General features: G+C 41.3%; 1 protein-coding gene across 1 annotated transcript in view; it reads right to left on the reverse strand.

Annotated features, from left to right (window-relative positions):
• The window catches only part of PARD3B (par-3 family cell polarity regulator beta), a 1,148,960-nt gene that overhangs the window by 63,543 nt on the left and 1,062,411 nt on the right, over window positions 1–23,006 (reverse strand). The window contains exon 22 of the mRNA XM_070387813.1: window positions 7,886–7,965. Within this exon, the coding sequence (XP_070243914.1) occupies window positions 7,886–7,965 (80 nt within the window). The remainder of the gene's footprint in view (window positions 1–7,885; window positions 7,966–23,006) is intronic.

Consider the following 23,006-nt stretch of genomic DNA (forward strand, 5'->3'; position numbering starts at 1 on the left):
TTGACAAACTGGCCTTGTGGCAGAGAGCAGTACTCGATTAGGCAGTGTGGAGACTTTGTCAGCTTATGCAGATCCAGGTGGCCAAATCTCCACCTGCAATGGACATGTGCTCCCACACATACACACCTAATGTGCTGTGGCTCAAGTTTTCACTGAACTCACCATCAGCCTCAGCAAAGACCAGGACTGTGGCATTGGTGGAGGTCTTTGCAGAACTCAAGGGTCACTGCCATCTGCTTAGCAAGGGCCAGAAAGTGAGGCAAGGTTGGCAAAGGAAGATTCAATAGCTGTGAACAGAGCAGAGGCTAACTGGAGATGAGAACGGGCAAAGTCAGAGTGTCTTTAAGCAGTGAGGTAAACGTCTCTGTGGATATTATAACCTAGTGGGTGCTGTGCATGTTGCAGGCTTCCAAGTTGGCTGTGCGCTTGTGACTTCAGTCTTCCTGGGGCTGGGCAAAGGCGGATGCAGGTGAGAAAGCTGAAACCCATCAAGAAACCAACTGACACGTTAAAGCGTAAGTCTGCTGTTATGATGCGTTCTTCTAGTCTGGACACAATCGTACCCAGCACAAACTTAGAAGGCGGGTTTATTTTGGGCTCCAAGGAAGCACACATAAGGTGTTTGCTCCTTCTAGAGTTGCTCTTTCTACCTCAAATCAGTTCTAGCGTGTAACTTCTCACACTAAACTCAGGCTGCTTCAACTGTTCAGAGAGAACTTTTTTCCCCCTTAAGTAACTCTTGTAATACGGGTGAGAGCACCATCGGGACTGAAGGCAGATCCGGCCTGAGCAGGTCTTTGTCCCACATCAATCCCGGAAAGGGAGACTCTCTCCTCGGGAGTGCTCATGAAGCTTTGCATCAGAAAATTTATCATCATCTCTTTTCTTCTGGGTAGATATTATTCTTAATCTTAAAGAACCAAAGTACCAATTTGCAGACACTGCTTTTTCAACTCTCAGGAGTGTTCTAACAAAACAGGATTCCCCTCTTGGTGGGCAAAGTCTATTGCTTAATGTTCATCTAGCAATTATGCATTAAACTGTTCATATTTCAGAGGAAGGACCCCAGGGAACAGGAAAAAAATTGATTTTATGACAGCATTGCAGAGATGGTTGAAAGGCATTACCTAAACTGTTCTATTAGTAATGTTCCGTGTCATATGCAAAGATGAATAAGATACAGTCCCTGTCCTCGAAGGCTCTTACACTTTGGTGAGAATGACAAGCAGGTGAGTAAATAACACAGAGTGTGTAATAATCATAGAGTTTGGGTCTGACTCTGAGCTGAATGATCTAAGCCCCTTAGATGTTAAATGTACAAACTCGCAGTCAAGGCTGCTCAGGTTCAAATCTCAGCTCTGCTGCTTCTAACTGTTGAACCTGGGCAATTTCACTGAATCTCTCTCTGCCTGTGTCCTTGCTTATAAAATGAAGACAATAATAGGGATGCTATTGAGTCACAGGATTGCTGTGCACATTAAATCAGTCAGTGGATACAAACCGTTTAGAACAGGGCCTGGTGCATAGTAAGTGCTCAGCAGTGGGTAACTATTTGGACTTCTGGATTTCTACTGACTCTAGGGAAAAGGGACATCCTCATAGAAAAATCAATACTTTGGAAAATAGTGCTCTGAAATAAATGGTAAAAAAAGGGAGGCATTCTTTCCTGCAACTTAGTTATATAAAAACAAATCTATAAAAACAAAATCTCATCTGTGTACTGGTGTAATTAAAACCCACTGTATACATGGTCCTATGTTAGGTCCTGTTGATAGGTGCAAAAATGATGGGTATAGAACAATATCCTTTGTTTCAAGGAATTTATAATCTAATAGTGGTGGAAAGGGTCAGTGAAGAATCAAAATCTAGTCTAAGATGTTTTCAGTGGCACTGGTAAAGTGGTAAACTAATGTTATGGAAGTTAAAAGGAGGAAGAGCTAAAGAAAGATGGCAGAGGGCTTGGGTTTTAGCATGGGGGCTTTGAGGTATTAGAGGCTTCCCAATGGCTCAGCAGCAAAGAATCTGCCTGCAATGCAGGAGATGCTGGTTCGATCCCTGGGTTGGGAAGATCCCCTGGAAGAGGGCACGGCAACTCTCTCCAGTATTCTTGTCTAGAGAATCCCATGGACAGAAGAGCCTGGCTGGTTGCAGTCCATAGGGTTGCAAAGAGTCAGACACGACTGAAGCGACTGAGCCCACATGCGTGCACTTTGAGGTATCTTGGAGATAGAAGGACGGGTACTTAAGCAGGCAGTGAGATACGAAGATTGGCCAGGTTCATTGTGGATTCATCGTCATAGTGATAAGAATTGAATCTATAAGAATGGCGGAGGGACTTCCCTAGTGGTTCAGTGGTAGATAAGCTACCTGCCAATGCGGGCGACATGGGTTTGACCCCTGGTCCAGGAAGATTCCACATGCCGTGGGGTAACTAAGCCCGTGTGCCGCAGCTACTGAGCCTGCGTCCTGCATGTCCTTGAGCCGTGCTCTGGAACAAGAGAAGCCACCAGAATGAGAAACCTGTGCACCGCTACTAAAGGGTAGCTACTGCTCGCTGCAACTAGAGGAAGCCTGTACACAGTGACAAAGACCCAGTGCAGCCTAAATAGTAAGTAAATAAAATTTAAAAATTAAAGTTTAAAAAAAAGAGAATGGAGGAGGCAGCTCAGAGAGACTCTATATAGAAAACAGGGCTAGAAAGAATAAATATATGTATAACTGAATCACTTTGCTGTGCCCCTGAAACTAACACAATATTATAAATCAACTACACTCCAATATTACAAAAAAAGAAAAGACCTGGAGGCAGAGTCAGCTGGGAGCATCAGTGGCATGGTCAGAAGCCTGGGGCAAGAGGTGAGAGTTCAGAGGCTGGTGTGGAAAGAGAGCCAATTCTTTCCCAAAAAAGTAGCAAAATGAGGATTTGAGGAGGAAGGAGGGTTGAGGGAAGATCTCTGTTTTCTCTGATGGAATAAAATCAAGTTCATGGGGTCGGTCTGCCACCTGAGCCTGGCTCAGCTACGAGTCCTGACAGCTGGAGGCTTGGTCAGCGTGTCAGGTCCTGAGCCGACAGGAGTATCTCTGTCATATCCCAGGACGTTCCCCCACCGGTCAATAGCGGGTCCCTCCCTTACCATATCTGTCCTGTGACAAGAGCATCATGTCCAGCCTTGCTGGTTAATTCACAGTGGTGGGTCTCTACCACTCAGGAGACACTGGGTCTGAATCTAAGCCTTGTTGGCCAGGGGCCGTGGCCTCTTACCTAGACCTGAGTTAGCTCCCATGTCCCTGACGTGAGCTCCCTATCTATAAGAACAGCAGGCCACTTTAGTTTGTAATGTCCCCTTCATGATCATCTGGACTTGGGTCTTTCTTTACGAGCTGGCTGATATCTCAGCCTCAGTTATGCCCCCAGCATATCTCCCTAAGCCATTGGCTCTCCTTTTCTGCACGCTGGGGAACTCCCAGCGAACTATGCAGCTGAGCCTCTGCATTCACAGTTGTAAGCACAGGGAGGAAAGCCACTGCCAAGGGCTTAATGATATAGACAAGAGAAGGGTAGTTGATGATGTAGGGTCCCTGAAAAGCCAGTGAGAATGAGCTCTGCCATACAGGTCTGACTCATTAAAAAAGGGAACACATCATTCCCAGAGAGAAAATTAAAAAGAACTAACAGTATTAAAAAAAAAAATCCTTAAAATTCGTCAGCCAGCTTCTTCACTAAGGGTTTTGCTCGAATCACTGAATTTAATACTCATACAAGCATTATACAGAGTCCCTAATATCATCCCCAATTTGCAGATTAAAAAACTGAGCCTGGACCAGTTGGATACTTGCCCAAGATCCCACAGGTGAGAAGTGATGGATGGGGCTATAATTATGGCCTGACTCCAAGTCCATGCCTTTGCATCTCCCCTTGGGAAGTGTGTGTTGGTGAAGACAGAGCGAGTCTGACCGGCAGGGAGCTGAAGCTGAGGAACTAAGGTTGAATGTCTCAAGGTCGTAAAGAAAAGGAAGTGAGATCATCTCTAGAGATTGGGCCTGGGGGGCTTAGTCATCTTTGCAGAACTTAACGGGAGCAGAAAAGGGTTGGAACGGCCACTGTGGGACAGTCAAGGGAGTTGACAGCACGACTAAAAGGAATTCTGGACAGCAGCAGGGGCCCAGCTGGGGCTGGATAATGTGAATTTTGTAGTGGAACCAATGAACGCTTTTCTGAGTTTCTCCAGCAACCTTTCATCGCCCTTGCATGCAGGACCACAGAAGAGATGGAGAGCCTTTTCGCTCCCTCCTCAGGACTCAACACTCGATTACAAGCCCGGAAGAGCAACATCATGTGCTGATGCACTGAGCCATCTGCAGAGAAGGGATAATGGGGTCCCGTGGGGGTCGGGGATGGGCCAGGTGGGAATGATGGAGGCTGGAGATGGGAGAGGAGAGAGTTTACTGCCGAACGGCCGGACCAGGAGGAGGTCTGTAAAATCAGAATGGGGCCTGGGAGAATTGAAAGAGGCTGGGAGGCTGAAGTGAAAAAGAAGCTGTTTGCAAAAATACATACATTGTTGTTCACACGTTATAGCAGCCCAGGAAACAGCCACTTCCCTGCTCACCCAGGGTGAGTAATAATTTGTGTCAGGCAAGAATAGGGGGAGGCTGATTTCCCTCTGTTTACTACCAAAAAAAAGTGGGGGCCGGACGGCCTGGGTAAAACGCTGGCCTTGGGAAAAGCCTGACGCTCTCTAACGAGGTTGTATTACAACCACGCTCTGCTTTCCAAAACAGCACCCTCAGGAGAAAAGAAATAAAGTCATTTTTCTTCAGAGGTAAAAGATTTAACATTGCTTAACAATAACACTTAACATCGCTTAGCCCTTAGCCTTAGGCAACCCCGTAACTACCGAGTGCTGGGAACCGTCTTTTTTCCTGAGCAGGCTGGGGCACCTGCGTTATTTGGTCAAGTGTCACTGAGCCTGGCAGCAGGCTGTACGGGCCTCCTTTAAAATGAGAGTTCCATGAAAACATACCAGGGTGCCCCTTGACTAGGGCTCCTCACCAACTCCATGCACTGGGGGGCATTTTCTGCGTGGATGGCTCCAAATCTGACATATAAATCAACACTATTAAGTTTATCTTAAAACTCCTGTGATGTTCTCCACAAACAGCACAGGAGCCGAATCAGTAAGCAGCATGTTAAGTCCCCAATAAGGTTGGCCACTGACTTCCCATAAGTAGAATTATTCCTATTTTTAATTAAAAATTTAGCTCCATAAATATTTTAAAGCTCCCCACCTCTGTGACTAAGAGGGGATGCGGTGCCTACAGAGATGTGGTCCCCTCACTCCCCTGACAAAGGAGCAGTGGAGCTGGTATGATTCAATTGAATGGACAGTAAAATCTCTTGGGGCAGGTTGGGGGCCGGGGGGCTGAGGAAACCAGGGTAAAGGGCACCGGCACACTGAAGCCGTAGTCTGTCTCCTGCCTTAGGCATTTGCATCTTGTTGGGTAAATATGGAGCCCCCTCGATGGATTAGAGCACACAGGTGGGGATTCTCTGCATCTCTCCCTTAGATGTTGAGATGGAAACTCAAGTTTGAGCCCCTGCATTAAAAAAAAACGGTGCCAGGGACAGCTCACGCACTTGATCTGAGCCTTATTTATTCTCCATCATGACTCCTTCTTACCAGGAACCTAAAAAGGTACGTCAGCACCTGCAGCCCACCACTTTTGCCACTGTGTTACGTGTGTGAGTGGACTGTTTGTCTAAACTGTTTTCAGTCTAAGATGTTTCGCTTTGGGCTACAGTTATATTCTTAAGGCTGGCAGGATGTTGTCGATCCATATATTGTGATGGCAGCCCCCAGAGTCACAAACAGCATCAACGTATTGCCTCTGTCAAAAAACTTCCTCCAAGATATTTAATCCTAAAACAGACGTGTTTAGAGTCAGCCATGATTGCACATTTCAGGGCTTATTAGTAAACCTAAATAGGAGTTGGAAATTCAGAGGACTTTATGTTCATTATTACTTATCTAAGCATTGGTTGCACTCTCACAAAAAGTGGATCTGCTACCTCCTGTCCTAGACAGTGGGTCCTGAGGATGAACTGGTCACAGTGTCTCCAGTCTCCAGACTCTCAGGGCCTTATATGTAGTAGATGATCAATAGATACTTGAGGAAGGAATGAATGAGTGAAATTTACAGAATTTCTGTACTTATAAATGCTATTTCTGTGCTTTTGGTTTGTACCCAAAAAAATCCATTTCCGCAGTCTGAGTACAAGTTGGCCAGGAAAGACATTAAACTGTTTCCAGTTTTCCTTTTTCTTCCTTTTCTAAGAACAGTACTTTCCATCTGCTTTAACCACAATTTCCACACACTTCAATATTGAAAGCCAGAAATTTTATATTTAAAATGAGTTTTGGAGACTACTTCTATTTTTTAAAATGAAAACAAAATACTAGGCCAGGGGAAAAAAATCAGAAGAGGAAAGAAATTGAGGATGAGAAAAATAACTTATGAGACAACATATAAAAAGAGAAATCAGGGAGACAAAATATAGTTGTACAGAAGCTTTTAAAATATCGTATTTTGGGCATCCTGCTCAATCAGTGTTCAACATTGCTTCTCTGCTAGATCTGAGATTTTATTACTTTTGAAAATCAACATACTATTTATAAGAGCAGATGGTCACTTACGCTATGCCTGTTGTAATATTCAGGATGTTATTCTTGTCAATTCACACACAGAAATATAGTCAACACGCAACTCAAAACGGTAACCCAGCCATGAGCTAGCACTTTAACAATGCAGTTTGATGATGGAAAAGCTCTCCTTAGGGTCCACCTGCACCCCTGTTTTTAAAAGGGGACATTCTGGGTGCTTGGGGCTGGTGCACTGGGACGACCCAGAGGGATGGCATGATACGGGGAGGGAAGAGGGAGGAGAGGGTTCAGGATGGGGAACACATGTATACCTGTGGTGGATTCATTTTGATATATGGCAAAACCAATACAATATTGTAAAGTTAAAAAATAAAATAAAAACAAAATAAAACAAAAAAATAAATAAAAGGGGACATTCTGTACTATTTTAGTTTTCTGGCTGGCATTAACATTTCTTTGTTTTTGTTTTTCAAACTCACACATTCTCACACTCAACTCACTTAACTCCCATGGTCACTGAAGGCTATGTCATCCTGGAAAGCCTTCTCCTTTGTCACGTGTCACTGATTGCAGACTAAAATTATTCTTCGTCTCCCCGATAAGAGGACAAACCTTTGAGAATGGTATCTCATTTTCAGGGTGTCTAGTTATAGCATAAGTGGCTTCTGTTAGGCCAGAACCACCAAGCGAACTTTCCCACCCAGATGTCTCTTCCCTTCAATGGGTCAGTGCCTCTCAGCAATATTTGCCTTTTCCCCAAAGAACTCAGAAAGGTTCTAAATCAAGCGAAAAACACCTTCCCAGGTTCACATTTCTCTCCTGCTTTTTAACACCCACAGGAAGCTCCAAGGTTAAAGTTGGCATGCCCTTCCTCATGGGTAATTCCTAGGACAGAGGATTTACTATTTTATTGTCTCTAAGCTGGGTGCAGGCTGTTCAATACCATTTTTATAGCAATGGCTTAGGATTTCCATTCAGAATCCAATATTCTTGCTGACATGTTCAATTGCAATGATATACTATTTTCTTCCCTTAAAAAATAACCCACAAGTGTTTCAATTATTAGCACAGTTGTGAGGATGGCACGAGGGTTGCGGCAGGCGGTGGTAAGGCAAAATTATAACATATTCCTTATTACAAAGCCAGATTTCTATTTCATGGAGATTTTTCTAAAGACTTTATGTGTGGGTGAGAAGGTGAGGGGAGACCCCTTGGTGATGTACCTGGGTAAGGAGGCGTACTGTCGCTCCATCCCCTCAAAGCGGAGGTTGTGTGCGTTCCCATCTGGACCCTTTCCAGACACCTGTGGAGAGAAAAGTAATTAGAGATGAAGATCCATTATGCACCCTGGTTACTGACAATGCATCTCAAAATTATAATCAGCGCACAAATGCTGCTGCTGCCTGCCAAAAATCAACCATGGAAAAGCAAGCAAGAACTCAGTATCGTTATAGGAATTGATGATCAAGCCACAAACATGGCATTTAACAACAAAGTCACTTCTTTCAAAAAAGGGTCATTGTCAAACTGACTCCTCCTTGTCACCATGCCAGGGGTATTCTGTAGATTTTTATGACCACTTTCATTTCCTTTTAAAATAGGCTTTAGTTTTCAGAGCAGCTTTAGACTTCCAGGAAAATTGAGAAGATAGTACAGAGAGTTCTCACATATCTGAAACTCAATTTCTCTATGACTAACATCTCATATTCATATGGTACATTTCTTACAATTTGTAAATCAATAGTAACACTGTATTGATAACTAAAGTCCATAGTTTATTCAGATTTTACCTAATTTTTTTTCTTTGTTCAGGATCCCATTTAGGGCACCATATTACACAGTCATCATGTCTCCTTAGGCTTCTCTTGGCTGGGACAAGAATGTATATTTAAAAGTACATTTTCATGAAACCTTTCTTTACTGCCCGGGACTGGCAGCAACCACCTAGTTCTTCCACAGATTCTCTGAAGCCCTCTCTGATCATCTGAACCTCCCGGAGCTCTGTCAGAGACATGACGAACAACCAGAGACGTGACAAACTCTTTTCTATCTAGTGTTGGTCTTTGTTGGTTTTGTCCCTTTCAATGTATTATACTCCCTGTGTCCACCTCTCTTCAGGTCTCTTCCACAAGTCTCAGATTCTGATGGGCACTGAGTGACTTGGCCCCAGTGGGTTCTCAATAAAATGTGTTAGCTTCATGAATATGACTTTACATATAGTTTTTGCATATCTATTCTAATAACTAAAAACACATATGGGATAAACACATACATGTACTTTGAAGGTACTTGTTGACTGATCAATTCCTCACCTGTCTATGTCAACACATGTGGAGTTTTGGCCACCTGTGTGCTCGCTCTTGTGCTGGGGCAGCCCTCATCTAATGGGTATGGAAGGGGGAAGCATAAAACACAGGAAGTCACAGTGTCAAGGTTGTAGAGAAAAATTTTCTAGGTAGTACTAAATCTGGAATTATTTTCTTCCTACCAGCAGTCCCAGATCTCAAGGAAACCACCATCCCAGCCTGGGTGGTGTGTGGAGGGAGGGTTTGTTGGGGGGAGATATTGCAAAATAAGCATATACTCACATTTAGAGTAAGAAAGATGATTTCTGGTGTCAAATGATTACAGGAGGCACTTAAAGAGTGCCTATGTAAAACCTCTTTATATTTTTATCAATATATGGAACAGGAGGAGCTGGAATTATTTGAGAGGATGACAGCCCAGTAGCTACCTAGGTAGGATGAAGACTGTACATATAGACTTGGAAGCAGCTACAGAGAGACAGAAATCTCTGCATTAGGATAAAGCCCTGATTTAAATGGCTGACCTTTTAAACAAAGACTAAGGGCAAGGATGGTATCAGACAATTAGGGGATAAATAAATGGCACTAAAAAAGAAGCGATTGATTAAAGTATTGTTCTCAGACACGCCTATCTAAGGTTTGTTTTGACCTATTTTTTATGGAGGAAGAATTAATGTAAATACCAGAACTGCATTGAAGATTATTAATTCTAGTTGTTAGAAAAACACTGTGCTTATGTATTAGTGTGACTTTAGACATTTACAGCTAATCCTTTTCAAGTGGTCACCAAACTTCAAGTTAATATTTTCAGGGTTCTTATCTGATCTGGCATGGCCTAATGGGGGCAGTTAACATTCTGGTGTCTTGAGAGACTGTGCCCATATTCAGTGGTTTGTCTGGTAAGCTACTGGCATGCTAGATTATATTAAATGTAGGATGATGCTCATCTTTAAGAAACTTTTAGTCTTGTTGGGAAAACAAGGATTAGAAATGAAATATTTAAAGAATGTTGTAGGACAATGTATGAACCAATGTTATTCAGGATGTTACTACCAGGAGCACAGATGAAGTTGTTAGGAAAATACTTCACGGAGGTAGAAGAACAAAGGCCAGGCTTCAAAAGATGGATGGGATGCTTATACATCAGAAATTACCCTGTTCTTGAAAACAGAATGGATATTTCTCAAAAAACTAAAAATAGCGTTACCATATGATCCAGCAATCCTACTCCTGGGCATATATATGGAAAAGACGGAAGTTCTAATTCGAAAAGATACAGGCACTCCAGTGTTCACTGTTTACAATAGCCAAGACATGGAAGCACCTTAACTGTCTAGACAGAGGAATGGATAAAGAAGGTGTGGTATACACTTACACAAACACATATACACACAGACACACTGGAATAGTACTTGGTCATAAAATGAATGAAATAGTGCCACTTGTGCAACACAGAAGGACCTAGAGATGATCATACTAAGTGAAGTAAGTCAGATGGAAAAAGACAAATAGGATAGGATATCATTTATATGCACAATGTAAAAAATGATACCAATGAACTTATTTACAAAACAGAAACAGACTCAGAGACATAGAAAACAAACTTATGGCGACCAAAGGAGAAGTAGAGGAGGGATAAATTGGGAGTATGAAATTAGGATAAACAAGGATTTACTGTAAAGCATAGGGAACTATATTAATATCTTATAATAAGCTAAATTCGGAGAGGGCAGTGGCACCCCACTCCAGTACTCTTGCCTGGAAAATCCATGGACGGAGGAGCCTGGAGAAAATAGATACACACTTATACGTGTATAATCAAATCACTGTATCCCTGTGTCATACAATGTTGTAAAGCAACTAGACTTCAATTAAAAAATTATTCCATTCTTCTCCAATTGCATATGTATTTGTGTGCTTCTCTGTTGACACTGAAGCATCTTTAATGTAGTCATTCAATTAGTAATTATTAAACACCTTCTTTACTCTAATGCCATGCGAGGCACCACATTCAGAGCAATGAACAGGGGCTTGAATTCGTCATTGCTTTAAATATAAAGGACACAGGCCTGCAAACAATTATGGTGCAATGAGATCACTGCTGGAGTGTCAGTCTGAAGGAGGAGGCAATGGGAGTCTGAGAGAACAGATACCAGAGTCCACCCGGGAGAGTTGAAGACAGCTTCATACAGGTGTTGAAGTTTCCTCTAAAACTTGAATACGAATGAGGAGGAATCTTTTAGGAGGAGGAGGGGGTGGGAGTAGCAGGAGAAGGCATTCTTGGTAGAGAGAACAAAAGCGAAACAACACGGAAGCCTAAAAGGAGCACTGTGTTTCCAGGGAATGTCAACATTTTGGTAAAAGAAGAGAGACTGTAAGGAAAAGGATATTAGTAATGTAGCAACAATATCACTGGTACAATTAATATTATTATGGTTACTATTATGGTTATTGCCGCTAGTGCAATTTTTAAAATCAATTTTATTTTTTAGAGCAGTTTTAGGTTTTAATCAAAATTGACAGGAAGGTATGGAGAGTTCCCATATATTTAATACATCATGAATTGTGCTTTTGGTGTCATATCTAAAAAGTCATCACCAAACTTAAGATCATCTGGATTTTTTCCCAATGTTATCTTCTAGGAGTTTTGGAAGATAGTTTTACCTCTTACATTTAGGTCTGTGATAATTTTTGTGAAGACTGTAAGGTCTTTGTCTAGATTCTTTTTTTTTTTTTTTTTTTTTGCATATGCATGTCCAATTGTTTCAACATTCAGAAAACAGAGATCATGGCATCCGGTCCCATCACTTCATGGGAAATAGATGGGGAAACAGTGGAAACAGTGTCAGACTTTATTTTTGGGGGGCTCCAAAATCACTACAGATGGTGATTGCAGCCATGAAATTAAAAGACGCTTACTCCTTGGAAGGAAAGTTATGACCACCCTAGACAGCATATTCAAAAGCAGAGACATGACTTTGCCAACAAAGGTTTGTCTAGTCAAGGCTATGGTTTTTCCTGTGGTCATGTATGGATGTGAGAGTTGGACTGTGAAGAAGGCTGAGCGCTGAAGAATTGATGCTTTTGAACTGTGGTGTTGGAGAAGACTCTTAAGAGGTCCCTTGGACTGCAAGGAGATCCAACCAGTCCATTCTGAAGGAGATCAGCCCTGGAATTTCTTTGGAAGGAATGATGCTAAAGCTGAAACTCCAGTACTTTGGCCACCTCATGCCAAAGAGTTGACTCATTGGAAAGGACTCTGATGCTGGGAGAGATTGGGGGCAAGAGGAGAAGAGGACGACAGAGGATGAGATGGCTGGATGGCATCACTGACTTGATGGACGTGAGTCTCAGTGAACTCCGGGCGTTGGTGATGGACAGGGAGGCCTGGCGTGCTGTGATTCATGGGGTCGCGAAGAGTCGGACATGACTGAGCGACTGATCTGATCTGATCTCTGTCCAATTGTTCCAGTACCATTTGTTGAAAAGACTATTTTTGCTCTATTATATTGTCTTTGAAACTTTGTCAAAGATCACTTGACTGTATTTATATTCCTCTATTTCTGGGCTCTCTGTTGTGTTCCATTGCTTTATTTGTTAATTCTTTCACCAACACCACGCTGTTTTGGTTGTTGTAGCATTACAGTAAGTCTTGAAGTTGGGTAATGTCAGTCCTCCAACTTTGTTCTTCTCCTTCAATATTGTGTTGGCTATTCTGTGTCTTTTGCCTTTCCACATAACGTTTAGAATCAGTTTATAACTTGCTGGGATTTTGACTGGGGGTACATTGACTCTGTAGATCAAGCTGGGAAGAGCTGACAGCTTGACGATATTAAGTCTATCCAAGAACAAGGACTATCTCTCCATTTTTTTTAGTTCTTCTTTGATTACTATAATTCAACATTTATTTGACCCTTCCTGAGTGTCAAGAACAAGGTTAAATGTTTTATTTGCATTAGCCCATACATTCCTCGGAGAAGGCAATGGCAACCCACTGCAGTACTCTTGCCTGGAAAATCCCATGGATGGAGGAGCCTGGTAGGCTGCAGTCCATGGGGTCACTAGGAGTCAGACATGACTGACTGACTTCACTTTCATTTTCATGCATTGGAGAAGGAAATGGCAACTCACTCTAGTGTTCTTGCCTGGAGAATCCCAGGGATGGGGGAGCCTGGTGGGCTGCCGTCTATGGGGTTGCACAGAGTTGGACACGACTGAAGCGACTTAGCAGCAGCAGCCGCAGCAGCATACATTCCTCCCAATTGTCTTCAATGGTTGTCCCATTTTTCAGATGAGAAAATTGGGCAGTTGCCTAAGGTTAGGGAGGTTAAGGTTAAGCTAGGACGTGGGATATCTGAGACAAGATTCAAGTCTGTCACCCGAGACTCTGGAGAAACTGACATGGACTGGATCTTGGAGGAGCTCGTGCCAAGGAACTTGATTTTACCACTAGTTGATGAAGACACTGAGAAGTGATATTCTATACGTGATAGTACATATTGACAGGGTAGAGAGGTTATTTTTGTTATAGTATTGAGTTCCAGTGACAGTCTAAGTCAGAGAGGATAGAGGCCTAACCAAGGGGCTATTCAAAAAGATGGAGATAAGGGAGCAACATAAAGATGTTAAGATGGTAACTTCAATAAAACTGACTGAGAATTAATGGGAAGGATGTGTTTGGAATTGTGCCTAAGTTTTCTGAGTTTAGCAACTAGGTGGGCTTTTCAGCTGTTGCCACGATGGGACTAAAGAAAGAACAGATTTAGGGGTAGGGGTGGGAGGAGGGAACACTGGAACACTTAGATATATTAAGCTTGAGTTGGGACATCTGATAGAAATGTCTGAGAGATAATTGAGTATACAAATTTGCAACACAGAAGAAAAAATCTGGACTAGAGATGTAGAATTGAGAAAGCTTCGGCCTACAGATGGTACCTGAAACCTTGGAAAAGAATTAGAATGCCCAGGAGGCATCTACAGACAGAATAAAAGAAAAGACATGCAACGAAAAGAGAGAATGCCAATAACAGTCTTAGAAATACTATACTTTAAGGGACAGGCAAAAAAAAAAAGTTGAACCCAGGAGGGAGTCTGAGTAAAAGTAGTTGGTCAGGGAGAGAATGCGGAGAGAGTGTTATTTTAGGAACTAATGGAAAGAGTCCCATGAAAGAGAGTGTGGTTCACAGTGTCAAAAGCAGCCAAGAGCTTCAATAAGACAAGATCTAAGGCATCCACAGTGTGTTGACAAGCTTTACCTGATCCTTCCCCCTTGCTAAGGTAGCTTTGGAGCTGGGGCACTAAAGGTGAATCCCTGCTTGAGGTACCTTCTACCTTCCTAGCTATGGTGGCTCCTGATACAGGCCTTTACTGTGTGACTTGTGGAGCCAAAGTGTTACTCACTTAGTCATGTCTGACTCTTTGTGACCCCATGGACTGTAGCCTGCCTTCCAGGATCCTCTGTCTGCGGGATTTTCCAGGCAAGAATACTAGAGTGGGTTCCATTTCCTTCTCCAGGGGATCTTCCTGATCCAGGGATTGAACCCGTGGAGCCAAAAGTTTCCTCAAAGAAATGGCAGAAGCTCCCTGGATAGCCTGGTTCTGTCCTGTGGCTTGGGAAATCATTCCTGAAAGCTTTTCTAAGAATTTGCTTCCTAATGTTCCTTATAATTCTGTAAGCCCGTTAATATGGTGTAATAAATTTGTTCCTGCTTAAACTAGCCAGAGTATATATTGTTCTCTGCAACTGAACAGTGACTGATATAAAGTCTGCAAAAGGGTATGTGGGAATTGGCAATGAGATGCTGATTGGTGCTTTATTGAGCGTGATTTCAAAGGATTGATGGGGAGAGGAAGCCAGACTCTACGGTGTTGAAAATCTTTATAGTATTCTAATAAATAAACAACCACTGGATATACTGTCTTATTCTATCATGCTCAGAAAATGAGAGAAATACTTTCAAGTAAATAAACATTTGTTAGTGTCTCTTAAGTAGAGAGCCATATGCTAAGTACTCTAAGATACGGAGATTAGAAAAGCCATTTCCTGCTCAGAGAAACACCTGTTAGTCAAGGGAGATGATAGGAATACATTTGTGTTCAATTATTTAAAAAACAGATTTAACAGTTTTTTTTTCCTCCCTAAATTACTCAAAGATGACCTCTGTTAACATTTATAAATATATAAATATTTTAGTGGTATATAGAATTTTTCCCACCTGTTTATTATTGGCATTTTCCTGTGCTAGCAGGTATATTTCTACAAATGTGAATTTTTATGGCAATATAATATCTGATTTATGGATAAATCATAATTTATCTAGTCTCCTCTTGTGATTTGATCACTTTTACTATTTCAGAAATGGCGGCAATACAAATTATTGTGCTGGGGACAAAGCTTCTTGCAAATAGCTGTGAACTGAAAGTAGGAAATAGAAGGGTTGCCAAAGAGGCACTAATTATAAGTTTTAGTCAGGTCCTTAGGAAGTCAAGCCACTTTTGGAGGGAGTGAAGGGAGAGAGAACTGGCAGAGGCATTTATAAGTTCATTCCTCATTTTGTTCTATGCTCAACAAGACTCAGAATTGTTCCTCCTTGAAGAATTCCTTATTAGGTAATTTCTCTTATCATAAAAAAAATAAGGTCAGCAGCTTTGATCCAATTAATTTTTTAAAGAAGCTCTTTATCTCACTTGGTATCATGCAGGTTTTTTTTTTTTTTTGTAATGACCTAAATATATGTCTGATAGAAATAATCTTGACTTAAACCATAACAGAAACCTAGATTTTTCTACAACAATGTAATGTTAGAACTTAGGCTTGGATTTGGGACATATCTATCTTTCTACTGCGCAGGAAGTGAAACTTCAGAGAGCTTATTCAAAACAAGTTGAAAAGCTAATACCTTGGTGTGCCTTGCACGTGGTGATCTTTTTTGTCTGGATTATGACAGCCCATGGCAGCCTATCAGGAGGGCTTGGGGTTTGAGGAGGGGGCAAGTTGAGGGAATGCTGAATTAAGATGCTTTTAGTCCATGGGAGTTCTCCCAATTTCATTCACTCAATGCCTGCTGCTGGCTGGGGTGTTAAGAGCCTTGTTAAAATAAAGCTATTAGTCTTTTCTCTACAAAAGCAAGGAGCTTGCTGCCTACATTCTGTGTTCCTTAAATTAGTATGTATTTCTAGCCTGGTATTGCAAGAATCAGCAGTTTCGTAAAGCAATATACTAAAGAGGCCATTTAACCCCCCTTATTCCCCCACTTGCAGATTAATGGCAGAGAGGAAGATTTAATGCCCTTTCAAACATTTTTTAACAATTCATTATAAATAAAAGAATAAATCACACAAGATTTTCTGCAAATGTCTGACGGTCAAAAGCGGAAACAATTCAAAATTAACATGTTTTCCAGTTCCCACAGGTTAGGACACATTTTTGCCAATGTTGTAATTTATGTCCCATCAGTCAATTTTCCTGAGGAAATTTTAAAAGCTGCTGTGATGGAAAGACTGTGCAAAGTTGCAATACAGCTTATTCACCTATACATAACATCCTCATTTACAAATATGTCTTACTCAGATCCATTACCAAAAAATGAGTTTCATGCTGCCAGACACATCATAAGATTAAAATGCAAAGTATAAAAATTTAGATGCCATTTTAGGAAATCTGCCTTTCGTTTCAAGTTGGTGTCATGACAGATATTTGTGAGCAGTTTCCAGAAGCTTTCTTTTAATTACATTGCTTTTACCTAGCTATAGGTTTAGCTGGAAGATTTTTAAATAAATCAACTCAATAAAAATATCTAAAAAGTTATGAACCTGACTTTGATAATCTTCCCATATTAAGACATTCTGCTAAAATGCTACAAGTTTAGAGGAAAGGCAACTGACAATATCCCATCTAAACAAAAAGAAACTAATCAAAATAAGCTGTTCAATTATTTTCCTTTTGCAATGTGAAGTATATTATTCCTGAAATATGTATTTACGAATACGTATCCAGAGAAGCAAAAGTACACACACTCGTTCAAACCATTATTTCTGAAGTGTTTATTTTCTCTAATTTAATTTCAGTAATTTTGTCAAATAACTGGGTATTCAGCTTATAGACTTGCTTAGAACATCTGCTAGTTTAGAAACTACAGCAAATAAAAATATTTTAAAAATAACTCTTGGATAAGCCTTTTTAACCATTTTGTGCCTAAATTTTCCTTCCTTGTAAAATGTTAGAGTTAACACTACAAATCTTTAAGTCTCTTCTAATCTACACACATTTATAAATGTTACCTTGTATATAACTTCTACATTATGTTAATCAATTACACCTTATTAATAAGTACCCAAATGTAGTTACATAATTATAATTATTTTAAAGCTGAATAACAAAGTAAAGCAACCTGCAACATTATAAAGTTATAAAACATTTACTGGGATTTAAACATTAAACCTCATGCTAGCACCATCCAAGTCCTAGCTATATGTACAGGGGACATAGCCTCAACAATCTCTCTTCTGATTATCTTCGGAGAAAATAAAATCAGACATCTTCTGCCCAGCTCTGTTTGTGTCTCGGGTCTAAGATACAGTTACCATAGAAACTATGATTGTGGATACAATTTACAAATTTGGCTTCATCCATCAGATGCACTTTGTGTGTGAGAGTGTGTGTGTGTGTGTATGTGGGTACATGTCCATATGTGTCTTGCCAATAAGCTTGAAGAGCAAACTCTGGCTCTGTGTCTTTAATTAAAGAGCCAGACACCACTCCTCATTTCCTTTCCCCATCTGTCTACCTACAAATAGAGACATTGTAACACTGGCTGACATATAAACTCTTACTTGGAAGATGACAAAGGTCTGATGAAAAGATGAGAAAAACAGTATTAGGAAAAGAATTCCCCAAGAAATTTGTCTGTTCACCTGTCCTGTATTTTCAAGAACAGAATAAAAGCCCTTTGGTGGAGTTTTGGTTATTTACATTAATCACTAGGTTCTAGTATCTAGTACTTATTGAACTTGGTTTCTAATTGTTCCTTGGATATAATATGTGAGTTAGTTATTCCTGTGCTGTTTTAGTTTATTGTACTCTGTGACAACCTTCTTTGCTCATCTTAAAAGAAATAAAGTTGACCTTCAAAATATGACTAAATCTTAAAAGGGTAATAGTTTGTTCACAGTATTTGTTTGAGTTCATATTATCTCTTTAAATTATTAAACAATGAATAAAAGATATTCATTGTCTAAAGCTCTTTAGTATATGTAAAATACACTTGCATTTATAAAAATGAAACAAAGTAAATGCAAAATTTTAAGGTCTTCAGAATTTTTCTTTCTTTCTTTTTTTTTTTTTTTGTAGTTTAGCCAGTGGGCAAGTTCAAATTACTCCCAGTTACAGTTACTAGGAAGAGAACATTCTCCGGAACACTCTACAATCAGTATCATGAGTTATAATCAATGAGACCATTTCCACTTCTGCCTCATTTTACACATGCTGCTGGGGCTGCTGCTAAGTTGCTTCAGTTGTGTCCGACTCTGTGCGACCCCAGAGACGGCAGCCCACCAGGCTCCCCCGTCCCTGGGATTCTCCAGGCAAGAACACTGGAGTGGGTTGCCATTTCCTTCTCCAATGCATGAAAGTGAAAAGTGAAAGTGAAGTCGCTCAGTCGTGTCCGACTCTTAGCAACCCCATGGACTGCAGCCCACCAGGCGCCTCCGCCCATGGGATTTTCCAGGCAAGAGTACTGGAATGGGGTGCCATTGCCTTCTCTGATTTTACACATGAGGAAACTAGAATTCAGAGGATCTTAAAGCAACTTGCCAAAGGGTCATACAGTGGCAAAGCCAATATCTGAACTGAGATATGCCTGACCCCAAAGTAGTGTTTCTCTCACTCTTAATGCTGTCTCACATGTTGGCAGGGATCATTACAGTTTCTGTTGCTCTATTTCTTAAACAAATAACTGAGGCATCAGACCTGAAAGTTCATATGAACCTATGGTAACAATGGGATGGAATTTGTGAAATTATGACTGTCTGAGATATTAAAAAGCAGAGACATTACTTTGCCAACAAAGGCCCATCTAGTCAAGGCTATGGTTTTTCCAGTGGTCATGTATGGATGTGAGAGTTGGACTGAAGTGAGAGTGAAGAAAGCTGAGCACTGAAGAATTGATGCTTTTGAACTGTGGTGTTGGAGAAGACTCTTGAGAGTCCCGTGGACTGCAAGGAGATCCAATCAGTCCATCCTAAAGGAGATCAGTCCTGGGTGCTCATTGGAAGGACTGATGCTGAAGCTGAAACTTCAATACTTTGGCCACCTAATGCGAAGTGTTGACTTGTTGGAAAAGACCCTGATGCTGGGAGGGATTGGGGGCAGGAGCAGAAGGGGACGACAGAGGATGAGATGGCTGGATGACATCACCGACTCGATGGACGTGAGTTTGAGTGAACTCTGGGAGTTGGTGATGGACAGGGAGGCCTGGTGTGCTGTGATTCATGGGGTCGCAAAGAGTCGGACACGACTGACCGACTGCACTGAACTGAACCGAGCATTCTGAATGCACTTAGGGTCATCAAAGCCATATCATTGAACTTCAGTTGCCTAGCAATATTTATTTAAAAGGGCTGGGGGCATTAATATATGTATGGGTGCTAATTTTTGATATAGCAGAAGTAATTTTTATTAAAATAACTTTTAATAAAGGATTATGCTTTATTTCATAGAAGGCAATGGCAACTCACTCCAGTACTCTTGCCTGGAAAATCCCATGGGCGGAGGCGCCTGGTAGGCTGCAGTCCACAGGGTTGCAAAGAGTCAGACACGACTGAGAGACTTTACTTTCACTTTTCACTTTCATGCATTGGAGAAGGAAATGGCAACCCACTCCAGTGTTCTTGCCTGGAGAATCCCAGGGACGGGGGAGCCTGGCTGGCTGCCGTCTCTGGGGTCACACAGAGTTGGACATGACTGAAGCGACTTAGCAGCAGCAGCAGCAGCAGCATGCTTTATTTAAAATATCCTGTATTACATACACTAATTAAAACATTTTTTTTTCAGTATTCATGCATAGTTGTCAGTCTGCTAATTTGGTTTACATAAGCCATCAGGTTGTAAGCTTCATTAGAACTGAGACAATGCCTCTTTTTTGAGCCATTGCATTCTTAAGGCCTGGTATATCATCTTGTTGATTAATATTTATTGAGTCAATGAAACAGAAGTCATAAACATCTAATCAGTGGCAGTTAACACACAAAAAATTAATCAGCTTCCCTAAAGGTTAACTAGTTTTTTGAACCAGACGTGTTAAATTATATGATACATAGTATCAAAATGTTTTTAAAGAAGTTTTTATGACATCTGTCCTTTGGTTAAGTTCCATTAAGACTGCCCCTTTCAAGCTCTTTTTTTTAATGTAGTCCTGAATTTTTTCATTTCTTTAAAAAAAATAAAATAGAACTAGAAATATTCTTATAGTTTAGATTTAAACTTGGACCTGGAGTATAAATCAAAACCATTAGGAACCTTAAATATGTAGTTGCTTAGAAAAGATTCTAATAACTCAAAAGAATATTAGTACATCAGTAGGAGAAGCTTATCTGACAGAACAAGTTATTGGGCACACTGGCCATAACTAGTGTTGATCTAAACATGCACCTCAACATGCAAATTCATAAAGTTACCAGACCCACGCTACCATTAATGCTGGATCAGACACACCGCAGCCCTACACTTGTTGGGCTTGTCAGAATATTCATTTGGGTTTTCCCATAGCACCCAGATAATCACGGTGGTGTGATCACTGACCTAGAGCCAGACATCCTGGAATGTGAAGTCAAGTGGGCCTTAGAAAGCATCACTATGAACAAAGCTAGTGGAGGTGATGGAATTCCAGTTGAGCTCTTTCAAATCTTGAAAGATGATGCTGTGAAAGTGTTGCACTCAATATGCCCGCAAATTTGGAAAACTCAGCAGTGGCCACAGGACTGGAAAAGGTCAGTTTTCATTCCAATCCCAAAGAAAGGCAATGCCAAAGAATGCTCAAACTATCGCACAATTGCACTCATCTCACACGCTAGTAAAGTAATGCTCAAAATTCTCCAAGCCAGGCTTCAGCAATATGTGAACTGTGAACTTCCTGATGTTCAAGCTGGTTTTAGAAAAGGCAGAGGAACCAGAGATCAAATTGCCAACATCCGCTGGATCATGGAAAAAGCAAGAGAGTTCCAGAAAAGCATCTATTTCTGCTTTATTGACTATGCCAAAGCCTTTGACTGTGTGGATCACAATAAACTGTTGGAAATTCTGAAAGAGATGGGAATACCAGACCACCTGATCTGCCTCTTGAGAAATCTGTATGCAGGTCAGGAAGCAACAGTTAGAACTGGACATGGAACAACAGACTGGTTCCAAATAGGAAAAGGAGTACGTCAAGACTGTATATTGTCACCCTGTTTATTTAACTTATATGCAGAGTACATCATGAGAAACACTGGACTGGAAGAAACACAAACTGGAATCAAGATTGCCGGGAGAAATATCAATAACCTCAGATATGCAGATGACACCACCCTTATGGCAGAAAGTGAAGAGGAACTCAAAAGCCTCTTGATGAAAGTGAAAGTGGAGAGTGAAAAAGTTGGCTTAAAGCTCAACATTAAGAAAACGAAGATCACGGCATCCGGTCCCATCACTTCATGGGAAATAGATGGGGAAACAGTGGAAACAGTGTCAGACTTTATTTTTCTGGGCTCCAAAATCACTACAGATGGTGATTGCAGCCATGAAATTAAAAGATGCTTACTCCTTGGGAGGAAAGTTATGACCAACCTAAGATAGCATATTCAAAAGCAGAGACATTACTTTGCCAACAAAAGTTGGTCTAGTCAAGGCTATGGTTTTTCCTGTGGTCATGTATGGCTGTGAGAGTTGGACTGTGAAGGCTGAGTGCCGAAGAATTGATGCTTTTGAACTGTGGTGTTGGAGAAGACTTTTGAGAGTCCCTTGGACTGCAAGGAGATCCAACCAGTCCATTCTGAAGGAGATCAGTCCTGGGATTTCTTTGGAAGGAATGATGCTAAAGCTTAAACTCCAGTACTTTGGCCACCTCATGTGAAGAGTTGACTCATTGGAAAAGACTCAGATGCTGGGAGGGATTGGGGGCAAGAGGAGAAGGGGACAACAGAGGATGAGATGGCTGGATGGCATCACTGACTCGATGGATGTGAGTCTCAGTGAACTCCGGGAGTTGGTGATGGACAGGGAGGCCTAGCGTGCTGGGATTCATGGGGTCGCAAAGAGTCGGACACGACTGAGTGACTGATCTCATCTGATCTGATCTGATAGCATCTTACTGGAAAACCCAAGCAAACTTTTTGGCCAACCCAATATATTAACCAAATTATCTTGCAACTGACTGCTATTCCAGCAGAATTTAGTTCTAAGAAGACAAATGAAGAAAAGAGGAGGAGAAAGTAAGAAGTAAACAGATGACTTTCTGAAAATTGATGTTCTGTCAAAATATTTGAACAACCAAATCAAACACACCATACCCCAGTCAATGGTTTTCTATTAACTATTGAATAAAGGCACTATTATTCACTAGTTAATAGAATAGTTAATTCACTAGTGGGGTCTTTCCTGGTGGCTCAGACAGAAGAGAATCTGTCTGCAATGCAGGAGATCTGAGTTCGATCCCTGGGTTGGGAAGATCCCCTGGAGGAGGGGATGGCTACCCACTCCAGTATTCTTGCCTGGATAATCCCCATGGACAGAGGAGCTTGGTGAGTTATAGTTTAGGGGGTCGCAAAGAGTTGGACATGACTAAGTGACTAAGCACATACAGTGAATAAAGGCTCTCAGTACCTGACAGCCATCTAACTTTCCTGCTTTATGTTGTTCCTCTCATATATGCTCAATGATCTGATTGCACTGCGCATTTTATGCATCCCAAGAGTGTACTTTTGTGCCTACGGCAGGATATCTTCTGTAGTTTTGGTAGCTCTTCTTATGGGTTTCTCTGGTGGCTCAGCTGGCAAAGAATCCGCC

The sequence above is a fragment of the Bos mutus genome, chromosome 2 (genome assembly GCF_027580195.1).
Source record: "Bos mutus isolate GX-2022 chromosome 2, NWIPB_WYAK_1.1, whole genome shotgun sequence".
NCBI classification, from domain to species: Eukaryota; Metazoa; Chordata; class Mammalia; order Artiodactyla; family Bovidae; genus Bos; species Bos mutus.